The 15,077-nt window shown below is 35.3% G+C and overlaps 1 protein-coding gene across 2 annotated transcripts; it reads right to left on the reverse strand.

The window, feature by feature from the left end:
* Positions 1 to 414: 414 nt before the first annotated feature.
* On the reverse strand, positions 415 to 13,185 carry LOC147277234 (Cysteine proteinases superfamily protein). Of its 2 annotated transcripts, XM_086255136.1 has the most exons (15): positions 12,803 to 13,185; positions 11,976 to 12,041; positions 11,723 to 11,892; positions 11,410 to 11,500; positions 11,240 to 11,289; positions 8,836 to 8,911; positions 7,421 to 7,529; positions 5,725 to 5,856; positions 5,349 to 5,549; positions 5,189 to 5,244; positions 5,009 to 5,102; positions 4,385 to 4,475; positions 3,470 to 3,589; positions 2,396 to 2,722; positions 415 to 1,090 (listed from the first exon to the last, which is right to left on the reverse strand). In XM_086255136.1, the coding sequence occupies exons 1-15, from the start codon at positions 13,017 to 13,019 to the stop codon at positions 587 to 589; spliced, it is 2,304 nt and encodes a 767-aa protein (XP_086111262.1). In that variant the 5' UTR covers positions 13,020 to 13,185; the 3' UTR covers positions 415 to 586. The 2 variants fall into 2 exon arrangements, with proteins under 2 accessions (XP_086111262.1, XP_086111263.1); XM_086255137.1 differs by lacking the exon at positions 5,349 to 5,549.
* Positions 13,186 to 15,077: the final 1,892 nt, after the last annotated feature.

Genomic DNA, 15,077 nt, shown 5'->3' on the forward strand with positions numbered 1-15,077 from the left:
AATCCGAGTTGGAATGCTCGAGAAATCCCTCTAGTACGGTGTAATTGTTAGTCGTAACTATATGGGTTTGAATAAGTTATAGAAACTTAATTAGTATCTGTGACAATGTATATATGTTAATATTTTACTTATTATAAATCAGCGAATTTGAGATCCAAAATTTAACACTACTACTCTAAAGACTCGTTACACTTTGATTTGCTAACAACATTTAATCTTTACACCTTTAGAAAAAGGTACAGGTACCCCAAAGTGTTATGCGAAATTATGAACAGAACAGCACAAAGTGGCCTACTTATATCATCTATAGTTTTCCCAAAAAAAAAAAAAAACAGAAAACAAGCTTAATCATGTAAATTATGCGATCTGGGCCTGTAGTACACTAGAACCTCAAGCTTTTTGAATACTTGGTATATTTGTATTTGTATATTACGAGACGTTTCTCAACGAGTTCCTGTAACAAAAAACCCACCTCTCTGTACAGGGTTACGATATTTACTTAACACCTAAATAACCCTTGACATTGTTTTCTGCTATGCAATTCCTCAACAGAGTATAATGTCATATAATATTTACAACATGATCATCACAAACGTAACGCTCTTATGAAAAATCTTGTAACCCGTTGTTTTCTACTGACAGGAGGCACGAGCCTCGGCCTTTTTGGGGCCTGCTGGTCATCTGATCCAGACACTGGATCCTCCCTACTCAATGGCGTATTAAACTCTGTAAGATTTATTGTTTCAGTTAAATCAGCTTCTTGATGGGATAAAAGTTTTTCTGATGAAGCAAAATATTTAACCTCATTGCCATCTTCCATGTCATTTTCCTCTTCAGAATCCGGCACAACACAAACTGTTAAATCCCCACTTGAAGCAGATTCAGATTCGTTTGTTTTCCTTGGATATTTAAATGACTCAATTTCCATAACTGAGTCATCTTCATCTGTCCCTACAACTGATAAATTCTGTGATCCACTACTAGATGCCTCAGAAATTGAGTTCCCATCAACATTTTCTTGAACATTCTTGGAGAAATCTTCCATGTCGACCGGTGAAACAGAAATCCGATCCCCAGTATCTTCAACTTCCTGTTTACAAGCAAGATAAAGTGCATATACTTTAGTTGGTTTGGCAATATTTCCGCCATTCTAAAACCAATGTGTCAGTTACAACATGGTTCACTATGAAATTAAACAATAGACCACATGGCATAATCTGCAAACCAAATTCCGCTAGTGTATACTGTGTTATGGTAATCTATATGAAGACTATTGTGAAGGTAACAATAAGCTTTGAGCTAGCATTGCAAGGACTTTAGACAAAGCATGCTGGAAATCATAATTAAACATGTCTAATTCTCAGGAAAGGAAAGCAGCTACAATCTAGTTTTCTTCTGCTAGCTTGGCAGCAATGTGAAAACTGAATCCATATTGAAGGTGATTCAGAGTTGGTCATTGATGCTTGATCAGGATCAAGAAAACTCCTTGGGAACCTCACACAACATTGAAAGCATCAAGTAAACTTTCAAAAACATTGATGTTATTAATGGCCAATGGCAGATGCTCCAACAGTTTCTGGAAAAAATTTAGACACTAAATTGTCTTTTATCACTTTCATGGATGTGCCTAGGTTCCATAAAAAAAAATCCGGGAGTTTGCTTTTCCGCAATGTGTCATGGTTGTTTTTAAATAAAATACTTTTGTACCAAAATAGAGAAATAATTTTGTTTATACTTTCTGTTGGTATATTGTCACTTGCATGCGGTGGCGGACCCATAAATTTTTCCTCATGGGCATAAGGTAATAGACATTGACTAATGTTTCCGACATTAAAAAGTTTAAAAAAAATGACTAGCTTGATGCTTGCCCTTGTTGCCCCTTCATTGAGGCATTTCAACAAAAAGGTTGCCCCCATCTCGAAAGAAAACATCAAAACAAAATTTAAAAAGCGTTAATGAGTGAGAAAAGAGAGGAGTGGGGGCAACTGCCTACACTCGCCCTAACATGGGTCCGCCCCTGCTTGCATGCCAATCTAATAGGTACATATGAGGTTTTCCCAAGAATGTCAAGTATCCTTGGCAGTGTTGGAGAGCGTTTCTTGGTTAAGGACTTGAGATCAACAGAATAAAATACAAAGCATGTGCGTACATTGTTTGGTCTGATAAGACAATGTGCAGAAGTAGAAAGGGTATGTGACATGGTCAAACTCGGCTATTACTAGCCAAAATTTTGGGGGAGCATATTCCTCGTGCCACCCAACAATAAATTTTCAGCCAAGTTAAAAAAAAATGTCTCAACATGCTACCTACTAGGAAACTAGTGATAACCATGGCTTCAGGCACCCAAGAAACCATAGTAACTTACATAGTCATCAGTAAGAAAACAAAGGATTACCTCTATTGGTGACATGAAATGCCTCGGACTACGGCCGTCAAACTGCAGATAATTCGTATCAGAAACCAACCTGGAACAAGTTCCTGGTTCAAATGACTCCCTCCGAACCGATCCTGATTCTCTAAAGCACCACACATGTCTAGGAGGAGAAGATCCTACTGATGAAATTCTGATCCCAGATGCATTGGAACTAGAGGAAGGATGTTCATCACTACAATCAGCTATAAGAGCTTCCCGAGAATGATCTTCAAGGATGTTAAATATTAACTTCTTAATTTGACATCGTTTGAGAGAAGCCTCCGCAGGAGGGAACCAATTTTTGTTTAGCTGAAAAATTATAACAAAGGACCAAAAAAAAAAAAATTAAATGAACTGTTACATAGTGGACAAACAATAGATTTTTATCTGATCCACTTTGGCAGGGTACAAGATCTGTGGATTCCCTGCCTCCATATCCTAAAAACAAAGAAAGTAGCAAAGCAAAACAAATATTCTTAGGCCCCATCAGTTTGGTGGTAATAACTCATCTGCCTGTTCTCATCTAGAGTGCAATCGTAAATCAGTTTCCAGGTTGTGAAAATGAGTATGTCAGAAGATCCACGCAAATGAAAAACTCTTGCAGGAAATGACATGCTGAAAATTGGACCAACTTACCTTGATGAGAATTGGAGATGTTCACATGCCTACATAAGTATATAATATAGGAATGACATGCATGGTGCATGTGACTTAACAATAACATCAGCTTGACATCATTAAAGATTGCTAGGGATATTATTTTGAGTTTTTTTTTTTGGCCCAGGGATATTATTTTGATTTTAATCAATAGCTAATAGAGAGAAGTAGAGCAAGTCAACCAAACATATGAGAGAACAGAAGGTGCAAGGGAACGTTTGACACAGAACTAAACAAACTTTTTAGAATAATGCTTGTAGGGATGACTAAATAGGATGCTGAAAGGAGATAGGTTGAACTAACAGAGAAGTTAGTGCGTCATCCCTAAAGGTCTTGCAAACAGAACAAATACAATTTAAAATTTAGGCTATGGTAGTGAAAGAAGATAGGATCACTTACAAAGTTGGAGGACTTTCTGATCTTGAAGGGGCTAAAGTTATCAGGAGCTTCCTCCAGAAAAGATTCCACATAATGAAGCAAAAAGAGACCACAGTCAAATGAATTTTCCTGCTGTGGCAGCTAAATCAAATATGAAAGAAAAGCAAAAGTTAACAAACAATAATTTTTTTTTTTTAATAAGAACTTTATTAAGAAAGGATAACAAAGGGTTATTTACATAAAATGCCAAATCAGGAGGCCCAAGCACTATTCGGCCTGGCACAGAAGAAACAAAATGAGGCAGCCATTTTAAGTTGACAATCGATCAGGGCAGATTTGTAACAATTAAACAAATCTTCCTTGTAAAACTCTATAACTCCATAAAATTCCAAATTGAGTAACAGTTATGGATGTATTTGAGTTGTTACAGCTATAACTTTTATTCAATTACATGATAGTTATCCAAATGCCTTTTTATTGCCATGACTAAAACTATGTCTTCTCTGTGTGAAAATTGAACTGCAAGTAGGGTTATATATATATAGAGCTGACTAGATTATGTTTTAAACTATGTCTTCTAAATTCAGATTTGTTTTAAATTGTACTTTGTTTATAGAATCTTGTATATATGAAAGAAAAACACTAAACCAATCTCTATCACCATGTTAGACAACCACTAGACCAATCTCTTACACATGTGATTAACAGAATTGAAAGATGGTGGATGAAGTCCAATCTCTATCACCATTTAGATAACCACTAGACCACAAAAACTTAAGTTGTTGGGATGTAGGCTAACAATTATTTTATCTTCAAACGCTTACATATCTATATCAAAAAAAGATTACCTACAAGGGAGAAATAAAATTTTCCGCAGAAAGAGTTATTGTTCCTTTAATTAATGATCATGAATCTCACTAAATAGCAAGGAAATACCTCCAGTTCAACAAATCTCAAATTTAAAAACTTCAAAGAATCATCTTCTGCTGTCTCACCATGCCTTTCTTTCCACTCTTCACATAGGTATCTGTCATCTCATGAAAATATTAATGATTAGGGCAATCAAGGTGATCACTGGTCTCAAACAGCATGAGGACACATGCTAGTTTCAAAATTAGAATATATGATTGAGATTATGAGAGAAAAATTCTTATATAATTATTGCAATGAAGTCTTTAACATTAAACAACTCAATTGTGAGTTTATGAAATCTTGATTATTCAAAGTGGTCATACTATAGCCTCTTTTTGGAGCATTCAAAAAATGAGAAAGTGGAACAAATTGAGACTGATAAAGTAGTAAACTTAATGCACACCTCCATCTTTGTCTGTTAAATAATTATGCCACCCTTCATCTTTAATTTTTTATGTTTTATTATTCCAGGATGCGACTAAATGCAAACGGAATCAGAAGACTAATAGAATATGCAAAAGACGGAAATAGAGTATAAATTAATAACACCTTCTGTTAAAGAAATGCAGAAGACTGGATAGGATATGGATAAGTTTATGGTGCATATATTAGACCAGCTGATCATGAAGCTGAGCTATCAAAAGCTACCTTTGAAAAAGATTCTTGAGGCCTCTATGACTTCCTTTAATGGAATCCATGTGCAAGATGCATGGCACCTTGGGTAAGCTTTCAATTTCCTCATCTGCAAGACAATTAGAGAAAAGAAACTCATAAGGAGATAACCATAGTACATGCATGGCATCAATCTCAAATCATATAAGATCTTGCCTTCAAAATTAGCCACTTGACCAGGATGACAGATGACAATCAAACTCCAGTGGAAACTGTGGACAAGATGCAGTTATAATTCATATAAAAAAGGAGGTACAGTAGGTTGATTCTCCAATGATGCATGCTGCAAGGAAAATAATGCAACACACTTTCTCACCTGTAGTTTACAGGAATGAAGATGTAATCCTTTTCAAAAATACTCACTTTCCTCGTCCATTTATAAACATGCTGAAATGCTGCATTGCCATCACAAGTAGTTGATGGATCTTTCTCTATATCAGCAAGTTTCCGAAAGAAAAAACTATTGAAGAAGTGAAACCTAGGCTTTTCCTCAGGTTGAATTTTACTTTTTAAATATCTGCCAACAAATTAAAATCAAAATTCCTATATATCAATCATTTTCGCATGTGGAAGTAATAATGCTACATGGATGAGTATGAGAGCTTGAAAATTATGCCAAAAAAAAAAAAAAAATGAAGCTCTAATGCTTGAAATACATCAACTAGACTTGAAAGAAGTCAGGCCAAACTTACTGAATATAGAAGTCAATTATGGTATCATTAATGAACGTCTCTGGCTGTAGACGCTCAAGATCTCTCTTGCTTATACAAACTGCATCAGGATCCCCTTTTGGATAGATAACATCTTCAAAAGGCTTATCGAAACTACAATAAACAAACTAAATCAGCATATATCATAATAGAGAAAAAAACAGGTGAGATTGAATCATATAAGAGTCAATAAAATAACAATTAGGATTTAGGAATATTGAACCAAAATTGTAATACCATAATCTGTACAGGTGTAGAAATATAATGAATGAAACATATAAGACACAACACACACCACACACCACACACACACACACACACACACACACTTGTGATATGTGAAAAGGCATAAATTGTTAACCTTGGGATGAGATGGTCAATTTTGTTTTTTTTTTTTTTTATAAGAAACATACTTTTATTAATAGAAAACAGAGAGTACAGCGTAGTGGATAAGATATCCACCAATCATTAAAGATAAAAAGTTACAAAACAAACAACTAAATAAACCAATAACAGAACAAAAACCATCAACAAACTAAAACAATACAGCCTTCCAATCCATCATAATGACTGCAAAGGAATAGTATCACTCTGAACAAAGAAGCCCAGAATCGGACTCTCTCCCCTAAAAATGCCATCTCTTCCCCCTTAACATCCTAAAAAATCCTTATGTTTCTCTCCAACCAAACTACCCAAAGAATAGCCATCAAAGCACACCTCCCCAAGGTCACTCCCCTCTTATTCCCTCCAAAAAAACTTAAACCTTTCAGACAACAAAGCTGCACAAGAGACTGGAATTTCCAGATTTAGATTAGCCTCCTTCAACAATCGCCACCATAAGAATGACACAACTGAACAATGAAGAAACAAGTGGTCCACACTATCAAATCTAGAATAATGACAGAGGATCGAATAAACACGAATCTAGCAGCCACTAAAATCAAATAATAAGAGAAAGCTGACGTCTTAAAGTGAGCTACAATGTCTAGAAAACAAAATAAGATAGTATACAATCGCAAAGCAATCAAAAGAAAAAGTAGGTTACAAGTTACAAAAACATAAATTAGCAGAAAAAGATTGAGAAACAACTTGAGTAAGAACATGAGATGACTGGAAAATTATGATAAGTAAAAGTTAAAAGTTAAATGGTAAGGATGCAAAGGTAAATGACTGATCTAAAACAGATGTTATAATGTGATTAGTACATGTTAAATGGTAAGGATGCAAAGGTCCTCAGAAATCAAGAGCTAACTATTGTCCCTTTGAAAGAACATGTTGTTCTTCCCCAAGAAAGCTATACTATTGCTTTCCCTATCGGTACTGCAAGATAATAAATCAAATTAACTACCCACATGTCAATTATATTAATTTTTTTACAGATAGATCAATGGTTTTTGAAAAATGATAAAATGGTGAAGCCAATATCCACTATAACATGGATTAAAAGCCAACAAACATTAGGAGAAATAAAAGGGGTACACAAGCCAGCTATCATGAGGGAAAAAAAAAAAAGTAATTAAAATCTTTATGTGACAGAAGAGAATAAAAGAACTGATACAGTATAAATCAACTCCAACATCAATCACCACCCTACTTAACTGAAAAAGATTAACAGTCACGCTCACTGAATATGAGTAAAATAATCAGAAAGTATATATTGAGCCAGTTGAGCACTCACTCAAAATCGAAGTTCCGTATATCCCCATATCGCACATCCAATGATTTGATTGCTTTCTGTCCTTTTGACCAATGAGGTTCATAAGCAGCACACCTCAAGTGATCAATTCCTGCATGCGATAGTAGGGGGGATTATAATTAGAAGGATACTGACTACAAAGTAAAATATTTTCCTTTTATCTGGGGAAGGGGGGATTGGACTTGGGACCTTTCCAACTTTGTGGAGAGAAAAACCACTAGACCACAAGCTAGTTGGTGACTACAAAGTAAAATATTACACAAGGTTTAGCCATTATGCAAAAAATAAAGGCACTTTCTATCGAAGACAGCAATCTTTTTTTTATGAGAAACAACATTTTATTAAAAAATGATAAATCATCCAAGCATACAAAACAAATTCAGGATGTCTTCCTATCAAAGTGAAAAAAAAAAAATTTATAGGAAACAGAACAAATATATTAAATAAATAGGAAAGTGGAATGATGAAAGTGGACCAGAAGTCCACACAAGATACAACATCAAAGACAGAAAGATCGATAATGCAAGACAGGAGTAGGGTAAAGGAAAATAAAACCAAAACCAAAAACAAATAGCAATGTCAACTTTAATCTTATATTCTCAATATCAATAGGCTGAACCCAATTCTTTATTATCAAATTAATTAAAGTCTGAAACTCTGTTACAATTAGATCTCTTTATATAAGCAATCCCATAATGATTAAAGGACAATGCTTGGGTCCTCATGTTTAAGGACCAACCTTGAACTCATGGCCAATCAAATGAGCTCCACAATGAGAGAGGAGAGAGTTAGGATGGTGGACCCCATCGTGGGCTCATTTGATTGGCCATGAGGACAATGTTGGTCCTCAAACACGAGGACCCAAGTATACTCCCATAAATATAAAATACCTAAAATTCCATAATATAATGGGAAAATCTTAATAATTGGATCCTAAATCATTATAAACAAAGCCAAATAAATAATTAACGCAAAATTTTAATTCTAATAAAGAGAAACTAGATAAAATAAAATAAGTTTCTAAACTCGTGCTTATGCCAAGCAGAAATTTTTCCTCCTAGTAAGAAGACTAAATCAACCAGAAATTATTCCTATTGTGCTCTAATTTTGTCAAAAACCGAAAAAAAAAAAAAAAAAATTAACCTCTAACTAATTAAAACAAACTTACTAAGTTCTTCTGCCTAAAATTGTCCTTAGAGTGAACTCCTTGCCCACTTATGTGTAGACCACAAAAAGTTATTTGACCAATCAAAAAGGATGTAACAAGAAATCATTCATCAACATGCAATGTTTCACATCTTATAAAGAAAGGAATTTTAAGTGAGAAAAAAAAAAAACAATTCAATCCCATAAAACTCAGAAGAGCTCCAACGCCAAGAAACTAAATATGCACGGACCTGAAGTTTTATTTGCATTTCCAGCTCCTATAGAATCCTTTGGTTGAAGATGAAGGTTAGCTATAGCAGTTTCAACCTACACCATGCAAGTTATCAAATTACTTATATACAAGTTAAAAGGAAAAGCACATGTAACTTGCCCTGCCACACTATCATATTTTTTTTGAGAAGAGCCCTTCCACACTATCATGTAACTCCCCTAATGCAAGAAAATAAACCAACAGCTGTCAAAAGAATGTGTTTGTTGCTTTAATGTACACCATTAATTTTCAATACAAAATACTTGAAAGAATTTTATAAAATTTGGTGTGTGGAGATGCAATTTATAACTTATTAATGCTCCTGCCTATCAGGCTATCACAGATCAATCTGCATTTTAACATCTAGTTGTCCATAACCATCTTCTTTCATATAGTTGACACTATTAGAGCCCTGTCTGTACAACAGATTGCATAAGATGGACATCTTGGGCATGAACCTTAGAGCCTACCATTTAAATTTAAAATTTTTTGTTCAAGTAATAAAACTACTTTAAAGTTAGTAATTGCTTAGGGGAAAAGAAACTAATTATAATTGTCTCCAAATATTAACAGACAAGAAAAAAATCCAAAGGATGTGTACATAAAGCAAGAAAATTGGGATAACACGTGGATATTAATATATAGAGAAAATTTCTCATACATTTTCTATGTGATTACAAACTTGTTTGACACGAGTCTCCAAAGAGTATAGTCACAGTTTCACATGCCTTTTTTTTCTTTTTTCTGTCAATTGCCTATTTAAGGGCAATGTAGAAGGAAATATGGCTAGACAATGGCAAACATCATTTTCTTCTCCGCTACCCACTTCTCTATTAGAAGGGAAACTAGAGTAGCTCCAAATCCTAAATAATGAAATCTTGTGGCCCAATTAATCAGCAAAGAACCAGAAAAGTCTCTTTAAAAGGCAGTAATTAAGTTTGCCAGGTGTCTAACACTGCTAAGTCTAAGGTAGTAGTACTTGTGCTATACATATCTTCTAATCAAACCAGAGATCATTTTAATTGCATTAGTAATGTGAATCCAGACTATCACGCGTTGAACCATTTCACTAGGCAGAAAACAGGTTATCTATTATTAAACAAGGCTTTGAGGACTGAGAAGACTACCTTAGGGTTGAAAGTATCCCCTAGGACTGAGTCACCTACTTGAAGGAGGCTGCTGACTATGCAGCTAGATGATATATCCAAAAATACTACAATCTCAACAATATTCCCAAACTACCCCTAAAGGAATCACCAGCCCCAGTTAAACCTAGCCATGCTTTCATAGCATCAAAAAAGAAAAGAAAAAGAAATAAAGGATAAATACACTTGATCCATAATGCAGCTGGATGTGGAAATGTTTTGTCATATCAAGAAAATGAAGCTGGCATTCAAAAGAAACTTTCTCTTGTTTAAATACATTTGGAACTTGAAGAAAAGAAGCAGAACTTGCATCTTTCAAAACCAGTTGGTTAAGGGGACCCTTTCAAAGAAAAGAATAGCCTTCTTCAAGGCCTCCAAGAATCCAAGTTATTGTGGTTATGGATATCCATTGAGATCCCAAAAGGTATGAAGCCAAGTTTAAACAAGCTAGAGGTTATTAAGGGACCCAAAAGAACCCAGATCTATATGGTACCTAAATTTGTTTGGAAGACACAGTAGATGACACATTTCCAGGTGCACTGTCATGTATTTTGCTCATCTTATACTAATCAAGCATACATGATCCTTTTAAAGAAGCCTCCTTCAAATAGTTACTGATTTTCTCAAAAACAAATCCTACAATTGAAATCTAAAACCCAACCAAAAAGCTGTTGATTCAGAGGCTGGCCAAAAAATAAACAAAAAGCTGTTGATTCCGAGGGATGCCCAAGCTAGCACATGTGAAGTATTTTGGACTTTTAGCCAGTTGAGGTACAGTAGAGTTAAGTTAATTTCAAAGCTATAACCTTCATATTTGTTTGTGTTATCAAATTCGGGTGCAAAATTCTTAACCAGCTTCTAGGCATTGTCTTATAACAAAACCTTCAGCTAAAGTTTGATGATACATGGGTGATGCTGAGGTTTGCATAAAGTTTAATGGACTTGGTGCTTCACCAGATTCAAACTTTGAGAGTGGCATTATGAGGAGATATCCCACTTTCTGACTACAAAGACGTTGGGGAGCTTTCATTTAACTTTTGACTTTTTCATTCTTCTACAGTCTATTATTATGTCCTGTTTTCTTCTTCTCCCTATTTTCTATGTGTCTTACACTTATCAAAATAAGATTCAAAGTTCCTTATATAGCCAAAATAAGATTCAAAGTTCCTTATATAGGCCCTTAGCAAGTCATCAGTTAAAGGAAACATACAAATAACAAGGGAAGGGAAGCAAGCTTACAGTTTCATATCTTCTAGTGCCCAGCTCTGATGCATGCTCTTCTAATGGAGCTAAAATAATGTAAAAGTCTCGGTAAACAAATGAACTACACAAAGTTCTGAGAATAAAAATGGCACCATAACTTCATAATTTATGTACTGATTTGTATGGCACAAAAATTAAAAATGAACCTTTATTCTTTGAAGGACTAATGATCAAAATTGATGAAGAGCGCATTTCAAGCCTGTCGTCATCATCTGAAATCGTACATACTTGCTTATTCTGCAACAATTTCAAACGAAATAATTACCAAGAATATGCTTAGGATCCACATTTGACATCCCCACAAAATGAGTAAAATGATAAGTCCAGAAAAACAAAGAGAAGCCCAGTAGAGTGATATTCAAACATTTGAGGCCGATGGTGGCTTGAAAATAAACTCACCCAAGGAGGGGAAAAAAAACTTGGACATGTAAAATAACTAGGATAAGTAAGGATATTTACTTCATGATTTGAAGAACTAGAAACCACACAAGCATCCATCTCAGACATCTCCTCTCTTGCAGTTGCAGCATCCTCTACTAATGTGCATTGACGACCAACGCCACTAGTGTCATCTTCTAATAACACAGTGCTGATTTTTTTCTGCAGAGTCTTCTTTGTTCCTTGTTCAGCTACAGAGCAAGTAACAAGAATAAACTTAGAAACTAAACATCAGTAAAAAGGTTTTGGGCAGTGATGAGTCAGATGACCCTACCTCCAGCATCAACATCAATTGGTTCATTGCCAAATTCCTTATCCAGATTCTTGGTAGGTCGTGCAACTGCATAGGAAGTAGAGTATAGAAGATAAAATGTTAACATGCATATCCAACATTTTGAAGCATAGAATTAGATACATAAATAAACCCCCAAAAAAAAAAATTCTGAAAAAAAAAAAAAAGCAACCCCAACAAAATGAACAGTAAATAGTCTAGAGGAGTTTGTGTGGAACATGTACATGAAGAATTTGCTAACTTAATTAATGGGCTCAATTCTCAGGACTAGAACGATCATATATTCATATGCATCCACATTCAAAGTAAACATGCACATCCAACATTTTGAAGCAAAGAATTAGATACATAATAAACACTAACAAAGATTCTGAAGAACAGAAGCAACCAAACCAATAAAATGAACAATAAATAGTCTTCAATCGTTTGTGCAAAATGTGGGACCCACATGAAGAATTTGCTAACTTAAGCAATAGGCTCAATTCTCAGGGCCAGAACGATCATACATTCATATGCAATCATCCACATCCAAAATTTTAGCACCAAAACTCTCTGCCACCAATCCAAAAACGCAATACGAAAATGAACAATAAATAGTCTCGAATCGTTTGTGTAAAACATGCGGGGGGCCACATGAAGCATGAAGAATTAAATTGCAAGCTTAAGCTATTAATAGGCTCTCAATTCTCAGGGCCAAAGATGATCCTATTCTATTCATATGCAATCATCCACATTCAAAATTTTCCCACCAAAATTCTCTGCCGCCAAACAAAACGCCGATACGATACGAAGAGAGAAAGGTAACTTACAGGCCTGGAGGAACGTGTACTTGGTCATAGGGGAATCGTCGAGGTGCTTGTTCTTCATGGTGTTCCTGGGCTTCCTCCTAGGGTTTCGGAACTTGGGGTTCAACTTGGCGACCAACTCGGCCGAGTTCTTCTCGACGCGCTCGTCGTCCGCGTTGAAGTCGAACACCTGGAACCGGTTGCTCGACGACTCGGAGCCGGACTTCAATCCCCGAGTCATGAAGGCCGAGTCGATCAAAACCCGGAAACAAAATGCTGAAAAATTCTGTGAATAATAGAATACGATGAGAGAGTTTGTTGTGTTTGGGCGTGATGGAAGTGGAACAGTCGAACAGAGATGAAGATGGAAGAGTATGAGAGAAGTTTCTTTTACGGGAAGAGAGTGCCTTTCCTTTCGTGGGTCCCACACTACTACTTTTTTTTTTTTTTTTTTTGGTAATTACTACCATGAGGCTGGCAGGCTGCCGAGTTTTATCAGTTTTTCAAATTCATAGCGGCAAAAGAAGGTTAGAGAAATCAGATGGTTCAGTTCTCTCAGAAACATATTTGACAGTTCACTTTCATCGGTATCAGAGTATCAGACCCAGTTCTATCAAAAATTCAAGATGAAATATCTGACGGCGCAATTTCTTTTTTGCTATTATGATGTTTGATTGAGATTAGGAGTGTCCGTTGGTTCAAAAATGTTTTAAATTTTTTGTAACAATTTTGACTGATCGCTTTTTAATAAAAATACAAAAATATGTCGAAAATACAAAAATTAATGTCAAATCAATCTAAAGGTGGTGTTGTAAAATATAGTAAAAATGTTGGTTTTTTTTTTCAAAATTCAATTTAAAAATAAGGCTGAAAATCTAATCTACACTCTATAATAAATCTCAGCTCGGTCAATTTTAATAAAATGTGCTCGGCACTGTTTATCGAGTGTTCGGCAATTGTCACTGTTAGACAGTGGCTATTTGAACTGCATAAAAATAATACTTATAGATATACCTTATGTCTTTTCTTACATAATTATGTCAAAAACTAATGAAACCAACATAAAACACACAATTCAAGTTTACGAAGTCATATTCACCTATGTTATAACGTAAAAATGATTGTTACTAATTAATTGCCACTGTCGGAGTTGCCCAATTTCATAAACAAAAACACGCCGAATTTTTCACCATACCGCCCATGAAAACCATAATTGCATGAGTTTTTGAGGGAAGTATTAAACTAGAGTGTTGCTATTTGCACACCTTTTTTTTTTTCTTTTTGCACACCCCTAACTCTCTTCTAAAATTTAAAATTTCTCTTAACACACCTCTTCAATTACCCTAATAACCCTCTTTTATTCATTTCACAAAACCTACCACCACAACACACCCCATTAATTCAGAGAAAAAAAAAAAAAAAACCACCCACCTCCCTTTCTTTGTATATGTCATCAACATCCTCAATTCGCCAAACTCTTTCTGTATTGCCTTTGGCTCTGCAAAAAGCAGTGAAGTACATATGAGACTTTCCAAATAACAGTTGCTTGCTCGTTTACAGGTTTACTCTCTCTCTCTCTCTCTCTCTGAACATCCACCATTAAAACAAAACAAAAAAATTTTGACGACCCATTCGGCTGACTAGTGCCGAAACTAGTTTTTTCATTCGGCGAGTACATGCCGAACAATCTTATTCTATTTGTCGGATGATCACCGAACGAAACAACTAGTTTCAGCGAACCAGTGCCGAATGGCATGCTCGGGTCGCCGATACTTTCCTACTTGGGTCATCGCCATCCTAGGTACCTGCTTGGGTCGTCGCCGAATGAAACAACCAGTGGGTCGTCGTCCTAGTCTGTTTCTGTAATTTAATTTCAAACATTTACTGCAAACACTTGAATTTTGTTTTTGGGACAAAGACAGAGTATGGAGAGAAAGAGATGATTGGTATTGGCAATATTGACTTGGATGTTTGTTTATTCTACTGGAAGAGGTAAAATTTCTAATTTAAGCATCAAAATTTATCACTTATATTATATTAGAAATTGTTTAAGTTGATGGCATTTTTGGATTGGAGACTTGATATGTTTACTGGATTTTGTTGTTTATACACAAACTATAATTGGGTTTGGAAGGAATTTTTGTTGGTAGAAAAAAAATTAGTTGAGGAGACACATTGGGCTTGCAAACTTCACTGATGGAGAGAAACGGATAGGTCATTGTCCTGGGTTGTGTTTTCAGACAAAGAGAAAGGAGAGAGGAGAGAGGGTGTGTAAAGAGAGTTTTTTTTGTCCTTTAAA

The sequence above is a fragment of the Dryas octopetala genome, chromosome 8 (genome assembly GCF_963921425.1).
Source record: "Dryas octopetala chromosome 8, drDryOcto1.1, whole genome shotgun sequence".
NCBI lineage: Eukaryota > Viridiplantae > Streptophyta > Magnoliopsida > Rosales > Rosaceae > Dryas > Dryas octopetala.